Here is a 17,076-nt window from a genome sequence, read left to right on the forward strand (position 1 = left end):
ATCGTATTAAATAAAATGAACTAAAATAAAAATATTATTTATAAATAATAATTTTTAATATTAAAATAAATTTAATCAGTGATTAGCCAAACAGCATATAATAATACCGGTCTATTAATACGCATTTTAATTATAGGAATGTCTCCAAAGCAAAATGGACAGCAGCAGACAACGTCTCCAATGTCTCACCATGGAATCCGGTGTAGTGTGTCCGGTACTCAGCAGCAGGCACAAAACCAACAGCAGTTTGGATTCGGAGAGCCTCAGAGATAAAACGCTCGAATAATTCGTACAAACGATTCTTGATTTTCAGTGAGGCTTGCATCATAAGTAGCTTACTACTTGCATAAGCACTATGACAAGCAAGACAAGTCGAAAAATACCTCCTGTTCCTCTTGAGGAAATTTATCTTATATAACTATAGTATAAGATTTATCAACCGAGTGAGGAATCTTTTTTATTAATTAAGATTATTAATATTAATATTAATATTTTTTTTTTAAGTTATTTTATTGGGAAAAACTCAAGGCGAGATTATAAAAAATATCAATTAATAATTAAGATGAAATTGATATTTTTAAATAACGTATCATCGTCCGTTGCTAAGAATTTAACGAGTGTCTTTAATAAAGTACTCTTATATATTTAAAAAAAAATATATATACAGTAAATATTATTAAGTAGATGGAGTAAGACTTATAGCGATATCACTAGCTATTAAATTAAAGTAATAATGAGTCGTGGTGATTAAAAAAGATAATATTTAAAATGATGATGAGTTCGTGATAACTCGGAAACAATAACTGTAAACATTTATATGTATTTTTGTTTTATGTGATTTAAGAAGCTCCCTGACTTGTAAGGTACAAAAAAAAACAAAAAAAACGTTATTGTTGATTTTTTAAGACAATTATCGTCATTGACGCATTCAGATAAGAGCATATATAATCGTGGTTATTAATTTAAGTATGTTTTTAATATTACTGAAAAATTTAAGGTTGTAAACTAGAACGTTAATTAGTTATTATTTTATATTATAAATTTGGAAATCAGTTAGTAACGTCACTTGTGACATTAACTTGAAAGATATAAGCTCATCTCGATGTTACGCTCATCAAGACCTTTCATTTGAGTACCCACATCAATTTTTCATATTTTTATATATTTTACAAGTATCATATATGTAAAATATATAAAAAATGCCATGTAGGTACTCAAATGAAAGCTCTTGATGAGTGTAACACCGGGATGAGTTTATATCTTAAAAAATGTCAATGATTAAGAAATGACATTGTGTCTTGTCAACTAATGGTATTTTTGAAGATATAAGCTTATTCTGATGTTACACTCACCGAGACCTTTCATTTGAGTACCCACATCAATATTTTATATATTTATATATATTATATATATGTATATATGAAAAATATATCAAAAATGCATGTGGGTATTCAAATGAAAGCTCTCGATGAGCGTAACATCAAAATGAGTTTATATCTTAACAAATGTCAATATTAAAAAAACAACCTTGTATTTCGTGAATTATCGACCTTTTTAAAGATATAAGCTCACCCCGAAATTACACTCATCAAGACCTTTCATTTGGATACCCACATCAATTTTTCATATATTTCATATATTTATATATATTCCACAAATACCATATATGTAAAATATATAAAAAATGCCATGTGGGTACTCAAATGAAAGGTCTCGATGAGTGTAACATCAAAATGAGTTTATATCTTAAAAAATTTCTATTATTAACAAATGAGTTTACAAATTATTCTCCAGTAAACTTACAAAACATACTTAAATTAATGACCACAATTGTATGATTATTATTATTATATCGCTTTTAACTGCTGTCAATATATAGTCATGTACTATTTCTTTTTGTCTTATTTTAATTTTTGGTTTTGATCGTCCTCTATGAGACTTATTTCCAAACTATGACGTATGGCTTACAAATAATTAAATAATTTGCTTCCACGTAAAATAATTAGTCATAGTTTCTTTTTTTTTTTTTTTTGTTAATTTTAGAATTAGATTAGATTTGTGAGGATACTTTTGAGAAAGTATGTAATTATTTACTGCAATAATTAATTAATTAATTAATTGCAAGAGTACAAGAGATTTAAATAACTGACTGGTATAAATATGAACATTGAGGATTTTATTTAAAATTAATATGATTAATTATTTTATAATAATTAAGGATTGACACCTATTGGAATTATTTTGCTCAGGTATGCTTGGACGAAGCTTTATAAATAATTTTTTTTTGTTGTCAAACTGTTGAAACTTTTAAATTGTTAATCATAATTATATGAAGAATATTAATTAATGTTTAGTCCCACCCGTAAAGTATTACGACAAGTGGTAAAAAATATATATAAATTAAAATATATATTTCTTACTTTCGGTATAATTTAATGTTTTGTTTACTTCATTTACTATTATTTTTATCAGTTAAAGTTTAAGTATATTGTTACGATCGATATAAACTATGCCTGTAAATAAATTCGTTGTAAAATATACTATAACTATAAACTATATACATTACTTATTATTCTCAATTTTAGGAGAAATTATATTCAATATTTTACGGCTATTATTATCCATATATTTGGCTATAATTGCGTTGTTTAATTTACGATTATTTTAAATATTGAATATGTATATAATTATGGGAAAAAAAAATGTTATTGTCCAAATAAATCGTAAATTATGATGCTTTCTAATTAAAATTTTTTATATTACTTATTTATTTTAATATAAATTATAAATATTATTTATATTTAAATAGATTTTTGTTTAATTAATTTATAAATTAGTAAATGTATTTTAATCGTTTTTTTTAAATTGCTTTTTATTTATTAAAATTTTTATTTTTATTTATTTTAAATAAAAATAAAAATTTGACTTTAAAAAAAAAATAAAAGTACATTTACAATTCAATTTATAAAAACTTTCTAAAAAATTAAAATACAGAATATTTAATTTTATATACACAAATATATAATTATACTGTAAAAATCACATTGACGTAACAAAAATGAGTATTTAGATTCAATACTCTGTTATGTACACTTAATATACTGCAGGTTGTTATTTATAAATTATAATTCTCTTTGAGTGAATTAATAAATTCAAGGTGTCTCAACACCGCGACCCAGCCCGGTCCATCGGTCGGGCACAGGTAAGAAATATCTGTGCATCGCAGCTATAAATCTGGCGCGATATTCTTCTGGAGAGACTATTGTCGGTAGTTTGCCTTGGCCACCCAAAATTCCTGATTTTTTTACCATTGTTTCTAGCTTCTTGTCCCAAGTAAACGTTCTTATATAATCTAAAACAACAACAACAATAACTATTTGATTCCCATGACTTGTAAACTATAAATAAACAAAATTTTGCTTCATTAAATACCGACTATTGTTAAATTGCACTGTATTTTTTTAACTATTGACAATTTTAAAGATATAAGCTCATTCCGATGATGTACTCATCAAGAGCTTCCATTTGAGTACCTACACGCATTTTTGATATATTTTTCATATATACATATATATATATATATATATATATATATATATATATATATATATATATATAGCATATATATATATATATATATATATATATATATATATATATATATATATAAATATATGAAAAATTGGTGTGGGTACTCAAACGAAAGGTCATGATGAGTGTAACATCAGGATGAGATTATATCTTTAAAAATGTCAATAGTTCACGAAATACAAGGTCATCTTTTTAATTATAAACATTTTCTAAGATATAAACTCATTTCGATGTTACACTCATCAAGAGCTTTCATTTGAGTACCCACATGACTTTTTTTATATATTTTTCATATATACATATATATATATATATATATATATATATATATATATATATATATATATATATATATAAAATATATGAAAAATTGATGTGGGTACTCAAATGAAAGGTCTCGAAGAGTGTAACATCGAGGTGAGCTTGTATCTGTAAAAATATCAATAGTTTACAAGATACAAGGTCATTTCTTAATTATTGACATTTTTTAAGATATAAACTCATTTTGATGTTACACTTATCGAGTCCTTTCATTTGAGTACCCACATGCATTTTTGATATATTTTTCATATATAATATATATAAATATATAAAATATATGAAAAATTGATGTGGGTACTCAAATGAAAGGTCTCGATGAGTGTAACATCGGGATGAGCTTATATCTTTAAAAATATCAATATTTCTCAAGATACAAGGTCATTTCTTAATTCTGTATCTAAAGATAGAGCATTTTCGAATGCAGTCTAATTATCATAATGAATTGACCGGAAGACAAAATTTTTTTTATTCTCTTAATAATATAGATAATAATAATAAAATCAACATTTCACTTACCAATAATTCCTAAAACCAATTGATTAGACTCAGGCTCAAGACCTACTAGCAGTGAATAATCCATCACAGAATTATCAGCCAGAAATTTAGTATCCTGCTCAATAGCTTTGTTCAACACAGACTTAGAATGTGGTCTTATATACAACGGAGAATCACAGCTCATATTTAACAAATTTTCATCCAGCAAAACTAGCTCGCCTTCTTGATCAGCCTCCTCAAGATTTACTAGCCTGTTCCTGACAGAACCTTTCAAGTCATACTTGTCAGTGATAGTCCTTGAGTAGAACAGATTCTCCATCACCAAGACACTGGTCCTCAAAGCAGCGTTGGTAGTATTGTTCTTGAAAGACACGCGATACACTCCGACTATCTTTCCCAAGAGCGTTGGCTGCTTAGTCTGTTGACATTTCTCCATGTATGCAAAATAATTCGGCGCAAAGTCCAGGAATATTTGCATCTCAACACGCGAAAGTTCTTTCAGGATAAATCTGTCATCCCGACTTTTAGAAAAAGTGCTTCCACTTTTTCCACCTCTGGCAGCCCACTGAACGCTTCTGCACAGACTTCTGGTGAAGCCATCCTCACCACAGGGTAGCACGTTGTCTCTCAAAGCTGCAAATTGAGCTGCGAAATATATTCGACAGTAGAAATTTGTTGTACTGTCTGCGAATTGGACTTCGATGTAATTATGCTGCTTTATTGTTTTATTTTCTTCTTCATTATCAGCTATTGCAGTTTGTAAATTATTTTCTGAAATAATTATTATAATTATTAATATTATAATTTAAAAAAAATAAATAATAACAATTTCAAACATTTTATTATAATAATAATAATAATTATTATTATTATTATTTTGGCACTTTGCAAATTTTTATAATAATAATAAGAACATTGTCTTAAGAATTTTCAAAATTATTATTATTATTATTATTATCATTAACTATATTATTAAGAGAATAAGAAAAATTTTGTGTCCAGGATAGTCATATAATGAAATGCACTTGTATCTTGAGAACTATTGAGATTTTTAAAGATATAAGTTCACCCCAACATTACACGCATTGAGAGCTTTCATTTGAGTACCCACATCAATTTTTCATATATTTTATATATTTATATATATTATATACATTCATATATGAAAAATATATCAAAAATTCCATGTGGGTACTCAAATGAAAGGTCTCGATGAGTGTAACATCAAAATGAGATTATATTTTAAAAAATGTCAATAATTAAGAAATGACCTTGTTTCTTGTCAACTAATGAGATTTTTAAAGATATAAGCTCATCCCGATGTTACACTTATCGAGACCTTTCATTTGAGTACCCACATCAATTTTTCATATATTTATATATATATTATATATATGTATATATGACAAATATATGAAAAGTGCATGTGGGTACTCAAATGAAAGCTCTTGATGAGTGTAACATCAGGATGAGCTTATATTTTCAAAAATATCATTAGTTAGCGAAGTGTAACAGCTATTCCTTAATTTTTAACATTTTCGTAAATATAAGTCCATTCTGATGTTACACTCATTGAGACTTTTCATTTGAGTACTCACTTGCATTTTTTATATATTTGTCATATACACATATATATATAAAATATATAAATATATAAAATATATGAAAAATTGATGTCGGTACTCAAATGAAAGCTCTTGATGAGTACATCATCGGAATGAGCTTATATCTTTAAAAACGTCAATATTTAAGAAAGTACAGTGCAATTTAACAAAAGTAATTATTTAATAAAGCAAAATTTTATTTATTCATAGCTCACAAGTTACAGCAATCACGTAGTGACAGCAAAGTTGCTAGTTATTATTATTATTATTATAGAAGTTTTCAAGGACCAAAATAATTATTAATGTTATAATAAAAATAATAATAATAAAAAATTCTTACCCGACTGCCCAGATTCAATAGAATTATCTTTACTATCAAGTTTGCGTTTAATTAAAGGACTGGAGCTCTGATCTCCAACTTTGGTGGTCCGAATAATCTCCTGCAGCGCATGCTTATAATCATGAGAGTCCAAAGCATAAGCGATAATAGAGGAGGGCTCGGATTCGTAGACAACAACAGGGACAACGGACCCCAGAGGAAGCAAGTGATGCTCCAAAGCACTCAAAGGATTGCTGATCGGTGTGGTGATGGTAGTCGAGGGCAAAAGCTGTGACAAGATAGTCTTCTTCTTCTTCTTGCGGTCTGGAATGTCCTCACAAGTCACAGGAAGCACGTCCGAGTAGGAGCGATGGTGGGACTTCGGCGAGTCCTTGACAACGACCATCTCGTGATCCTGGAGCTCATTGTCCGAGCTTTCGAGCATGTCTGCGAGGTACTGATCACTCTGGCCGCTGTTGGGCACTGCAGAGATAGCTTCTATCGCATTGTAGTCCGCAGACATCGGGCTCAGGTCTTCGATCAGCGACTCTGAGGCGGTGTCTTCTGTTATGTAGCCGTCAGTGTCTACGATTCCGTTGATACTGCCGGCAGTTTGCGACCTGTCGGTGAATTTACGAGGCCTTGCGTCTTTCTTCTTAGAAGTTATGTCGTAAATTCTGTCGTTCCAGTTAGACACTGCCTCGGAGATGAGTCTTTTGAGAATCACCAGTCCATCCTCGATTCGGAACATGAAAGTCTGGACTTGTTTTTCCGAACTCTTGCCTTCTAGTTTTGTATTTTCTAATGTTGGAGATGTTAATTTTAATTGGACCTCTTCGATTTTATTTTTGAAATACTGTTGCTCTTTTGCTACCTAAAATAATAAAAAAAAAATTTATAATATTTTTTCAAACTATAAAAAATAAAATTTTGCTTAATTATATAATGATTTTTGTTAAAGTGTACTATATTTTCTTAACTATTGACATTTATAAAGATATAAGCTCATCCCGATGTTACACTCATCAAGAGCTTTCATTTGAGTACCCACATCCATTTTTCATATATTTTTCATATTTACATATATATAAATATATAAAATATATGAAAAATTGATGTAGGTACTCAAATGAAAGGTCTTGATGAGTGTAACATCAGAATGAGCTTATATCTTTAAAAATGTCAATAATTCACGAGATACTAGGTAGTTTCTTAATTATGTTAAATTGTATTATATTTTCTTAAATATTGACTTTTTTATAGATGTAAGCTCATCCCGACGTTACGCTTATCAAAAGCTTTCATTTGAGTACCCACATCTATTTTTCATATATTTTATATATTTATATATATATATATATATATATATATATATATATATAAATATATAAAATATATGAAAAATATATCAAAAATGCATGTGGGTACTCAAATGAAAGCTCTTGATGAGTGTAACATCGAAATGAGCTTATATAGTTAAAAACATCATTATTTAAGAAAATGTAACTGTCATTCCTTAATTCTAAACATTTTCGTAAATATAAGTCCATTCTGATGTTATACTCATCGAGACCTTTCATTTGAGTACCCACATGCATTTTCATATAATTGTCATATATACATATATATAATATATATAAATATATGAAAAATTGATGTGGGTACTCAAATGAAAGCTCTCGATGATTCTAACATCAGGATGAGCTTATATCTTTAAAAATCTCAATAGTTCACAAGATACAAGCTAATTTCTTTATTATGTACCTAGAACCAAATTTTTCTTATTCTCTTAATAATATCGATTACCTGTTGCTTGGCAGCATTCAAACTATCAGGTTCCAACTGCAAAGTCATCAACTTGTCTTTAATATGAGAAAAAACCTCATCCCCCTTAAGCGCAATATTCTTCATCTCCTCAATAACATTAGCGTGCTGCTTAGCGTCATAAATAATATGAATAACCGGAGGAGGTAGTGAAATTTCCCAGAGCGAAATAGTTGTGTATTTAAAAATAGCCAGCATGTTTCCTCTAGAAAAATACTGATTGTAATCATGATGGAGCGAATGGGAGCAGGTTTCAGAGCTTCGATTAGTATAAGCACTGCAGTAGAACCTCAACTCTAAATACTTTGCATAAGACAACGACCAGGTGTCCGAAGACATCGGAACAACTGGAGAGACATTTTTGCACTTGACACACTTGCTCCACATAAGTATATCCCGGCTGTTCTCCTGACCAAAGGGATCCGCGGCCATCTTCTTCAAAGTAACATGAATGCAGCTGCTGTCATGAGCGAACCTCCTGGCATGCTGAACTATCTGGAGCCTGCACCCAGCTGCGGGGCACTTGTACTCCGAAGTCAGGCAGTACCTCTCCAGAAATCTACCCAAAGCAATATCGTTCCTGCCATAAAGATCCATGTTAACCACCCAGGGGTTCACACAGAACTTAGGAACATTATCAGCATTGTGAGAAAAACTGCAGAACAACACCGCCAGTCTCTGATGGCTCAGCGGGTCCAAGCAGTCGGGCCACTTCGCAGTTGGCACTTCCTGCGCCTCCGTCTTAACAGTTGGCAGCAGAACATTATTCGTAGGATTCAATCTGCTCCCTCTGGCGCGAAAATCCGCAACTAAAGCCTGGACTTCCCTGGATTCTATCCCCGCAGTCAGTCTTGCCAACGTAAAAGGGTGCCGGGGTTTAAATTCAAGCTTATTTTGCATCTGTTGAGGAATATTATTCCCAATTTTTGTACTTTCCAACAAATCTAATAATTGCGGAGAATAATAAATATCTTTTGGAAAAAATTTACGTAGAACACAATTTCTCCCGGATTCTGTTTCCAAATAAGGAATAGAAAATTTTAAATACGGCGAGAAGCTCAAAATAGTCCCGTCTAAAGACTTCTTGAATTTATTTAACAACGGAAGGTCTGCTACGCTCAAACTCAAGCTTGAATTATTCGGAAGGACAATGTCATCCTGCTCGTTTAAATATTGATGCAGCGGGTCGCTTAAATCACTGACGGATTCTCCATGGCTGCGTTTTTCTTCAACTTTATCTTTACCCTTCTTCTCACTCTCAACACTCTCCATTTTTTTAACCCTAATTTTCCCATCTACTTCTTCTTCTTCTTCTTCTTCTTTTTCTTCTTCTTCTTCTTCTTCTTCTTCTTCTTCTTCAAAATTCTCTAAAGAATTTCTCCTCAGAGAAATTTTTTCATTTAAAAAATAATCCTTAGGCGACGGCGGCTTTGCAAATTCATCCATCAAAAATGAATTCTCCAGCCTCCAAGAATACGCAGCGAAGATCATAGTCGCCACAACATTTTTAACCTTTTTCAGCTCTCCCAGCGAGCCACCTCTCAAATGAATCCCTGAACCCAAATGATTATTAGCGCATCCCTCAAAGTACATCAGAGTCTTTATACAATTATTATCCCTCGGAAAATTCCTTAAATAAAACTTCTGACAGGTTCCCAATTTAACATGCGTCGTCAAATGCGCGTCAATTGTATTAACAATAGTAGCACCAGTGCACCTAGCGACTCTCTCTAACACACTAAGCTTAACATTAAGCACCAAAGTAACTCCGCACTCTCTGAACCTATCCTGAGCCAACCTAGCAACCGATCTATGAACCATCACAATATCCGGCTTCAAAGCCATGATCCTAGCGACGGTATGACCCAGGTACTCTTTCTCCTGGAGCATCACCGGTTCTAAACTCAACAATTTCCCTTCCACCCGCTGGTACATCAATCCACATTGCAGCAAAAGAATCTTAGGATTCGCTATCATCGCATTCATTCCCCTATGAGCAACATTTTTACTGCAGAAGACTCCAGATAGGATTTCACAATCATCTCTAGCTCCTCCTGGAGACTTCTTAATTTGAACATACTGGCGGATGTCCATGTCTTCAGCGTCGTGATTTTGGTTCGGTCTAACCTGGTCCACCACTTGATGAGCTAGAGGAAGAATTACTTCAGCCCAGCTAGAAGCCAAGCCTTGATTATTCAGCAGCTGCTTTACTAAATAATCTTCATGCTGCTTAAAAGCCAAACTTAAGGAATTATAAGCAGCCATTTCTCCATAAGAGTTCCTGAGGAGGTTTGGTTTGTGCCAGCAGTTTCTTACTTTAACTTCTTGGACTAGATTCTCATCACTGATCATTTCATCAGCCCCAGAATTACATTGATGAGTTTTTGAAGCTTGTTGTTGCTGTTCTGGGTCTAGAGCGTCGGTAAAAAAATTATCCGAAGAAGTAGGACGCTTTAAAGTAACTGTAGAAGCTCCAACATCAAGATCTAGATAAAAACTGGACCCTGAAGAAGGCATGCGGGTAATTTCAGCCTGTTTGGTCTCACTTTCTGAGTCAGTGCCTGTGGAATCATGTTGAGGGATGTTTTTAACCCAAGCGGGCTCATGACTGTCGCAGGAGGACTTGTTGAGGAGATTATCATCGGATAAATTGTTGGTGGGACGAAATATCGCAGCAGAGTCGGTGAATTCAGTGTCTGATTGTAAAGATTCGATGTAGTTAGCTTGGAACAAAGCTTGACCAATAGCGACTGCTTGAATTCTAGTCGCTGCTTTGTTCTGGGAGATCATCCAGTTAACTAACTCGTTCCCGGTGAAGCAGTTGTAGAAGTTCTTCAATCTAACTCGGTGAGTTTGCAATGGGATTGATTTGGAAGATCTGAAGAGTTCCTCGCAGATGATTCTCAAAGACGCGGAGTTTTTTAGGACTATAGAACGCTCGTGAGAGGTCAGGTAGTCTCCTGAGTGAGTTCCGAGAGCGTATTTTTCTTCCATGTAGCCAACACTGATTTTTCTGCAGACTCGCGTCTCGTCTTCCATGTTAGACTGCACTTCCGCGACTGCAAGAGTGTCTCCGCCGTATTTTACTTCCAGATCTTCTTGCAGAGCTTTTAAATCCGCGGAGAGCACGCTCTTCATGTCGGAGGATTGTAGGTAGGACAAGACTACCTTGCAGCAGTAGGTACAGACTCGCAGGTCCCCGGTGCAGCCCATTATTTTCCCCGGAATCTCGTCGGAGCAACACTTGGAGCAGAATATCTGACCGCAAACTCGGCAGTGGTGTCTCCTGCGGAAGGTCGTGAACCTCTCGCAGCACTCGTAGCATTGTTTGGCTTTCTTGTCGGGCATCCAGTAGCTTCGGAGGTGAGAGTCTTTGTAGGACTTTAGGTTGTTGCTCTTCAAGGCGACTATGTTGCTGATTCTTTTGAGGACGTTAGGCAAGCTTCGGCCTTCCGAAGCGTCCAAACTGAAGGCCATGCTGCTTGAGCTGCTGTCTTCGGGGGTTTTTTCTGAGCCGTCGACTCGCCAGGAGCCTGAGTCGCCAGAGGAACTTTGGTCGTCGATACTTGGTGAGATTTCAGAGGATACTGATGCTCTGGGTTCTGGCTTTTCTGGAACATCTATAAGGTTTTTTATTAATACTCTGGGAATTTTTAATGAAAATTAAGTTACCCGACATTTTCAATTTTTTAATTATTTTTTATTTGTTAAATAAAAACTAAAAAATATTTTTTTAAAATTGCACTGATAGTTTTTCAAGTTTTTTACAAGTTAAATTTTTTATTTTCTTTTTTTTTGTAATAATTTTTCAATAAAAAAATTTTTATAATTTTTTTTATCAAAAATAATAAAAAAAAAAATTATTTTCAAAAAACTTTAAAAACTATAAGTGCAATTTTTTGAAAATATTATTTAGTTTTAATGTAATAATTAAAAAAAAAAAACTCAAAAAATTGTCAATGTCGACTAACTTTAATATTATTCAATTTTATAATAATTAATTTAGCAGATATTTGATAATTTTAAGAATTTTTGTAACTAATAAATTATGACAAAAAAAAATTATAAAAAAAATTGACATTTAGAAATTTTAAAAAATTAACAATGCAATTTTTTAAAAATTATTTTTTAGAAGAAATTTATTAAAAAAAAATTAAAAAATTGTCAAGTGACAACTAAATTTAATGTCATTATGGAAATTAGCAAACATCTGTCAAATTTTTTGATATTATTTAAGGAATTTATTTATTTAAATGCAAAACAAAAATATTTTATTAAAATTAAACTTTTTTTGTTTAATTTAATTGTTAAACAAAATAATTAAAATTGTCAGAAGATTGTTACCTTTCAGTAAAATTAATTTTATGACACTGAAGTCAGCTGACAACTGTCAATTTTTTTAATTTTTATAACATATCAACAATTAAAAAAATTTCTAATAATTTTAACATGTGGAATTTATTTGTTGAATTTTTTTCATCGTAATTTCATTATTATAAAAGTCTCTAATGTCATTTAATTTTTAGAAATATTTTATTGATATAAAAAGTTAAAAAATATGATGTGACACATGAATATTATGTGACAATGAAAAGTTTATTAAAAACTTACTTCTTGTAAAACTAAAAAATTTTTCAATTAGCGATGCTACAACTGGTTGCTTCTCTTGGGGACTTAACGGAGCGAATTCAGTCAGCTTAGTGGGTGAGTTAATATTCTTATTCATTTTTTAAATAATTTAAGCACATAAATAAAAAACTTTCCTCATATTTCAAAATTAATAAATAAAATTTTCTACAAAACTGACAGCTTGCTGTGAAGATAACAATAATCAGCTTGGATCAGCTGACTGCGCAGAAGACCAACGCGCAGCACTATCCTAAACATGGCGCCTAGAGTGTATGTAGTTATACAGCAGTTGACATCACACACAACATTACACATGGCTTAGAATTTATTTTCACTTGCACACACACACACACGCACACACACACACACACGCACACACACACACACACACACACATACACCTATTTATTTTTGTGTTATCATCTATCATTTGTCCAGCAATAACAAATAACTCTCAACTTCCTGACGACGACTCTAGACATATATCTATATATATATTTTGCCGATCTAAATAAAAATAAAAGAACCGGCTCGTAAAATGGAGACCGTAAACGTCAAAGTTGATGCAAGTATCCTGAACCTCGTAAAAATAGTCTGCCCGTCAGCTGAAGAATTGAGTGTAATTATAAATAATGTGAGGTGCAATCAGTGTGGGCTCGTATTTCAGAACGAGTCCCGATTTCGTCTTCATGACTTGAAAGTACACCAGCGTAAAAATTTGGACAAAATAGCCAAGGAGTCTATCAAGTATCACTGTCCCGAGGTATCTTGTATTTATTCTACTACTTCTCAACGATACTTTACAACGATGAAGTACTTAAAACAGGTAAGCAATTTTAATTATGACATTAAAGTTAGCAGTCACTTTATTATTTTTTAACAAATAAATTTGCTCCAAAAAATTATTTTTGAAAAATTGCATGTTTAATTTTTTTAAATTTCTACATGTCAATTTTTTTTCTTATTTTTTGTTTTTGCCATAAATTATTTGTTAAAAAAATTCTTAAAATTATCAAATATCTGCTAAATTAATTTTCATATTTTAATGACATTAAAATTAGCAGTAATTTTACTAATTTTTAATTTTATTTATTAAATAAATTATTTATAAAAAATTTCTGTCAATTTTTTTTAGACATAATTTATTTGTTAAAAAAATTATCAAATAAATTTTTATCTAATTTATTGGAAAATTTTTTTATAAATTTAATTATTGGATTTTTATTTTAGCATTACCTGAAAGTTCATGCTGCTAAAACTTTCTCGTGTACGCAGTGTGATAAAAGTTTTTCAACAGAAGCTGCTAAAGTCGCGCACATCAGAGTCTGCGGTTTGGAGTTTACCTGCAGTTGTTTTAAAAATTTTTCTACTTACGAGGCACTTTTAACTCATGCTAAAAGACAGTCTCATTCTTTTGATGAGAAGTATAAAAATTTGCTCAGGTTTGTTTGCTAATTTTTATTTTTAAAAATTTTTCATTGGAGTAAAAATTACACTATTTTAAATCAGCAGACATTTAATAATTTTTTTTATTAATTAATTTTTTATTAAAATTAATTTATTATTAATTAATTGTCAAAAATTCATTTTTAAAAGTTGGCTTCAATTTTTACTAAGTCTAAGTTTAAAAATATGGAAATTAATTATAATTTATTGCACTTTTAAATGCCTAATAGAGGCTATATTAAATTCTTTTAATTTTTACTAACAAGTGCTTTAAAAGTCAATTTCCTGAGATTTCAATGTAATGTAAATTTAATTTCAAATATTTTAAAAATCTAAAATTTAAAATATAGTAAAGAGTGATATTAATAATTAACATGAAATAATTAATAACACTGAAATGAGCAGACGTCTAATAATTTTTGATTTTTATTTATTGATAAAATTACAACTAAAAAGATATTTCTAAAAAATTGCACTTATAGTTTTTCAAGTTTTTTACATGTGAAATTTTTTTTTTTTAATTGTTTAATTGAAATTTTTTCAATTAAAAATTTTGAAATAGCTAACCTCATTTTCATAATAATTAAGTATGAAAATTAAGTTAGCCGACATTCAAAAATTTTTAGAATTTTTTTATATTAAAAAAATCATTGCAGAATAATGAAAAAAAAAATTTCATTTGTAAAAAACTTAAAAAATTCTAAGTGCAATTTTGAAAAAATATTTTTAGTTCTAATTTAATAATTAAAAAAAAATTTTTTTTAAATTAAAATCGTCGGCTAACTTTAGTATTATTGAAAATTAAGTTAGCCAACATCTAAAAATTTTTATAAGTATTTTTTATTGAAAAAATTATTACAAAAAAATAAAAAAAAAATTTCATTTTTAAAAAACTTGAAAAACTGGAAGTAATATTTGTAAAAAATATTTTTTTGTTTTAATTTAATGATTTCAAAAAAATAAAAAAATTAAAATCGTCGGCTAACTTAAATATCATTAATTAAGTAACAAGTGGTGCTAGAACCAGAGCTTTAACTATTTAATAATATTAATATAATATATAACACTGTGATGAAAAATTATAAAAAGCAGTTCTTACTGTTGTCCAATACTAAATAAATTTATCTATAATTTATTGCAGAAGAGCTTCCACAAAGAATCTTCCAGTGGTACAAATCTGTAAAGTACAGAAAAAGTTACCAGTATTTATTCGTCCATATCAAGAAAGTAATCACAGAGTCCAAGAATCAAAAGTAATAAAAGACACAAGAGACATGGCAATTCAGACTGATGATTTAAAGAAAGTCAGACGAATTTTAAGCCCTTCAAAGTCTAACAAACGCCGAGAGTCTCGACAGACACAGACTAATTGTTTGCTCAAAGAAAAGCGCAGTAGGAAGACTGTAGAGACTCAAACTTCTGTTGGAAGTGTCAAAGAGCTCAAAAAATTAAGCATTAATAAGAAGCAAAATCTTCCTAAGAAGGAGTTGCAATTTAATAATAATAATAACAACAACAACAATAATAATAATAATAATAATGATGATGATAATAATGAAGGGACATTTAGCAGTGATTTATTCTCTGACTCCCTGCCGTTAAACGGGATGCAGGAATTATGGCCAGTAAGAAGCCCCGAGTCGAAGGTAGAGAAGAATATAATTGATGATTTATACGACAACGTCACCCAGACAGACATCCTTCCGTTCTACCAAGAGGACAGCATCACCCAGCTGAACTCCAAGAACTCGCTGTTCTCAGCGACGAGGATCTCGAGGTCAGACCCGATGCTGACGGAAGAAATCAATGATAAATTCAGCAGCATTGAGACCCAGACTGACCGCCCGTACCTGGACTCAATCTTCGACCCCGAGCCGAACTACTCGAGGCCTTACGCCGTCAGCTCGAACAACGAGACCCAGACTACTCAGGAGTTCGACGACATAAAGAGTCTTCTTTACAGTAATATGTGCACGCAAACGTGCTACGATATTCTACACCCCGACCTGGGGCTCTCTGACACCCAGACTCAGACCGCTTGGTCTGAGGAGCTCGATGTCGAGTCTTCCGGTCACGATAAATCCTCCATTATCGCTTGTCGCTCCTGGCTCAGCACACAAACTAGTCATACTGAAACTCAGACAGATCTTCTTAATATATTTGATGAGTTACAATAATTACTTTTATTTTTTTAAATATTATTTAATTAACTAGCAACCTTGCAGTCACTCTGTGACTGCCGTGACTAGTGTAATATAAATAAATAAAATTTTGGTTTATTAAATAATGACTTTTGTTAAATTGCAATGTACTTTTTTAACTATTGATGTTTTTAAAGATATAAGCTCATCCTGATGTTACAATCATCGAGAGCTTTCATTTGAGTACCCACATGCATTTTTGATATATTTTTCATATATACATATATATATAATATATATAAATATATGAAAAATTGATGTGGGTACTCAAATGAAAGGTCTTGATGTGTGTAACATCGGGATGAGCTTATATCTTTAAAAATGTCAATATTTCACAAGATACAAGTTCATTTCTTGATTATTGACATTTTTCAAGATATAAGCTCATCCCGATGTTACTCTCATTACACTCATCAAGAATTTTCAATTTTTACATTTCTGCGTGGGTATTGTTAGTAATAGTTGTTAAGGTTAAACTAGTTTAGGTTTTAAAACTTTCGATAAATTTATTTCTAATGATTGTTATGTACCAATCGATTCGTTTTTACATCCTCTACAAAGATCTTAGGCCAAACAGTTGATTAGCTTACTAACTTGAAAAAAATTTGAAATTTTCATTTTCACATTTCCGCGTGGGTATTGTATT

The 17,076-nt window shown here is 30.9% G+C and overlaps 3 protein-coding genes across 5 annotated transcripts in view; 2 read left to right on the forward strand and 1 right to left on the reverse strand.

Moving 5' to 3' along the window:
• The window catches only part of LOC123263162 (UBA-like domain-containing protein 2), a 6,896-nt gene extending 6,141 nt beyond the window's left edge, over positions 1-755 (forward strand). The window contains exon 4 of the mRNA XM_044725709.1: positions 137-755. Within this exon, the coding sequence (XP_044581644.1) occupies positions 137-273 (137 nt within the window). The 3' untranslated portion in view covers positions 274-755. The remainder of the gene's footprint in view (positions 1-136) is intronic.
• LOC123263148 (putative 1-phosphatidylinositol 3-phosphate 5-kinase) overlaps positions 1-13,014 on the reverse strand; it is a 24,595-nt gene extending 11,581 nt beyond the window's left edge. The window contains exons 1-6 of one of the 3 annotated variants that reach the window (XM_044725688.1): positions 12,766-13,014; positions 9,503-11,774; positions 8,137-9,451; positions 6,352-7,204; positions 4,429-5,178; positions 2,992-3,352 (exon numbers count right to left, since the gene is read on the reverse strand). In XM_044725688.1, coding sequence (XP_044581623.1) covers positions 3,153-3,352; positions 4,429-5,178; positions 6,352-7,204; positions 8,137-9,451; positions 9,503-11,774; positions 12,766-12,880 — 5,505 coding nt within the window. In that variant the 5' untranslated portion in view covers positions 12,881-13,014 and the 3' untranslated portion in view covers positions 2,992-3,152. Of the gene's footprint in view, positions 1-2,991; positions 3,353-4,428; positions 5,179-6,351; positions 7,205-8,136; positions 11,775-12,765 lie in introns of those variants that run through there. The other 2 variants (XM_044725687.1, XM_044725689.1) reach the window with 2 other exon arrangements.
• Positions 13,015-16,510, forward strand: LOC123263153 (SUN domain-containing protein 2-like). Its single transcript, XM_044725699.1, has 3 exons — positions 13,015-13,609; positions 14,014-14,225; positions 15,371-16,510. Exons 1-3 carry the CDS (start codon positions 13,322-13,324, stop codon positions 16,404-16,406), a joined length of 1,536 nt encoding a protein of 511 aa, XP_044581634.1. The 5' UTR covers positions 13,015-13,321; the 3' UTR covers positions 16,407-16,510.
• The last annotated feature ends 566 nt before the right edge of the window (positions 16,511-17,076 follow it).

The sequence above is a fragment of the Cotesia glomerata genome, linkage group LG4 (assembly GCF_020080835.1).
Source record: "Cotesia glomerata isolate CgM1 linkage group LG4, MPM_Cglom_v2.3, whole genome shotgun sequence".
Lineage (NCBI taxonomy): Eukaryota > Metazoa > Arthropoda > Insecta > Hymenoptera > Braconidae > Cotesia > Cotesia glomerata.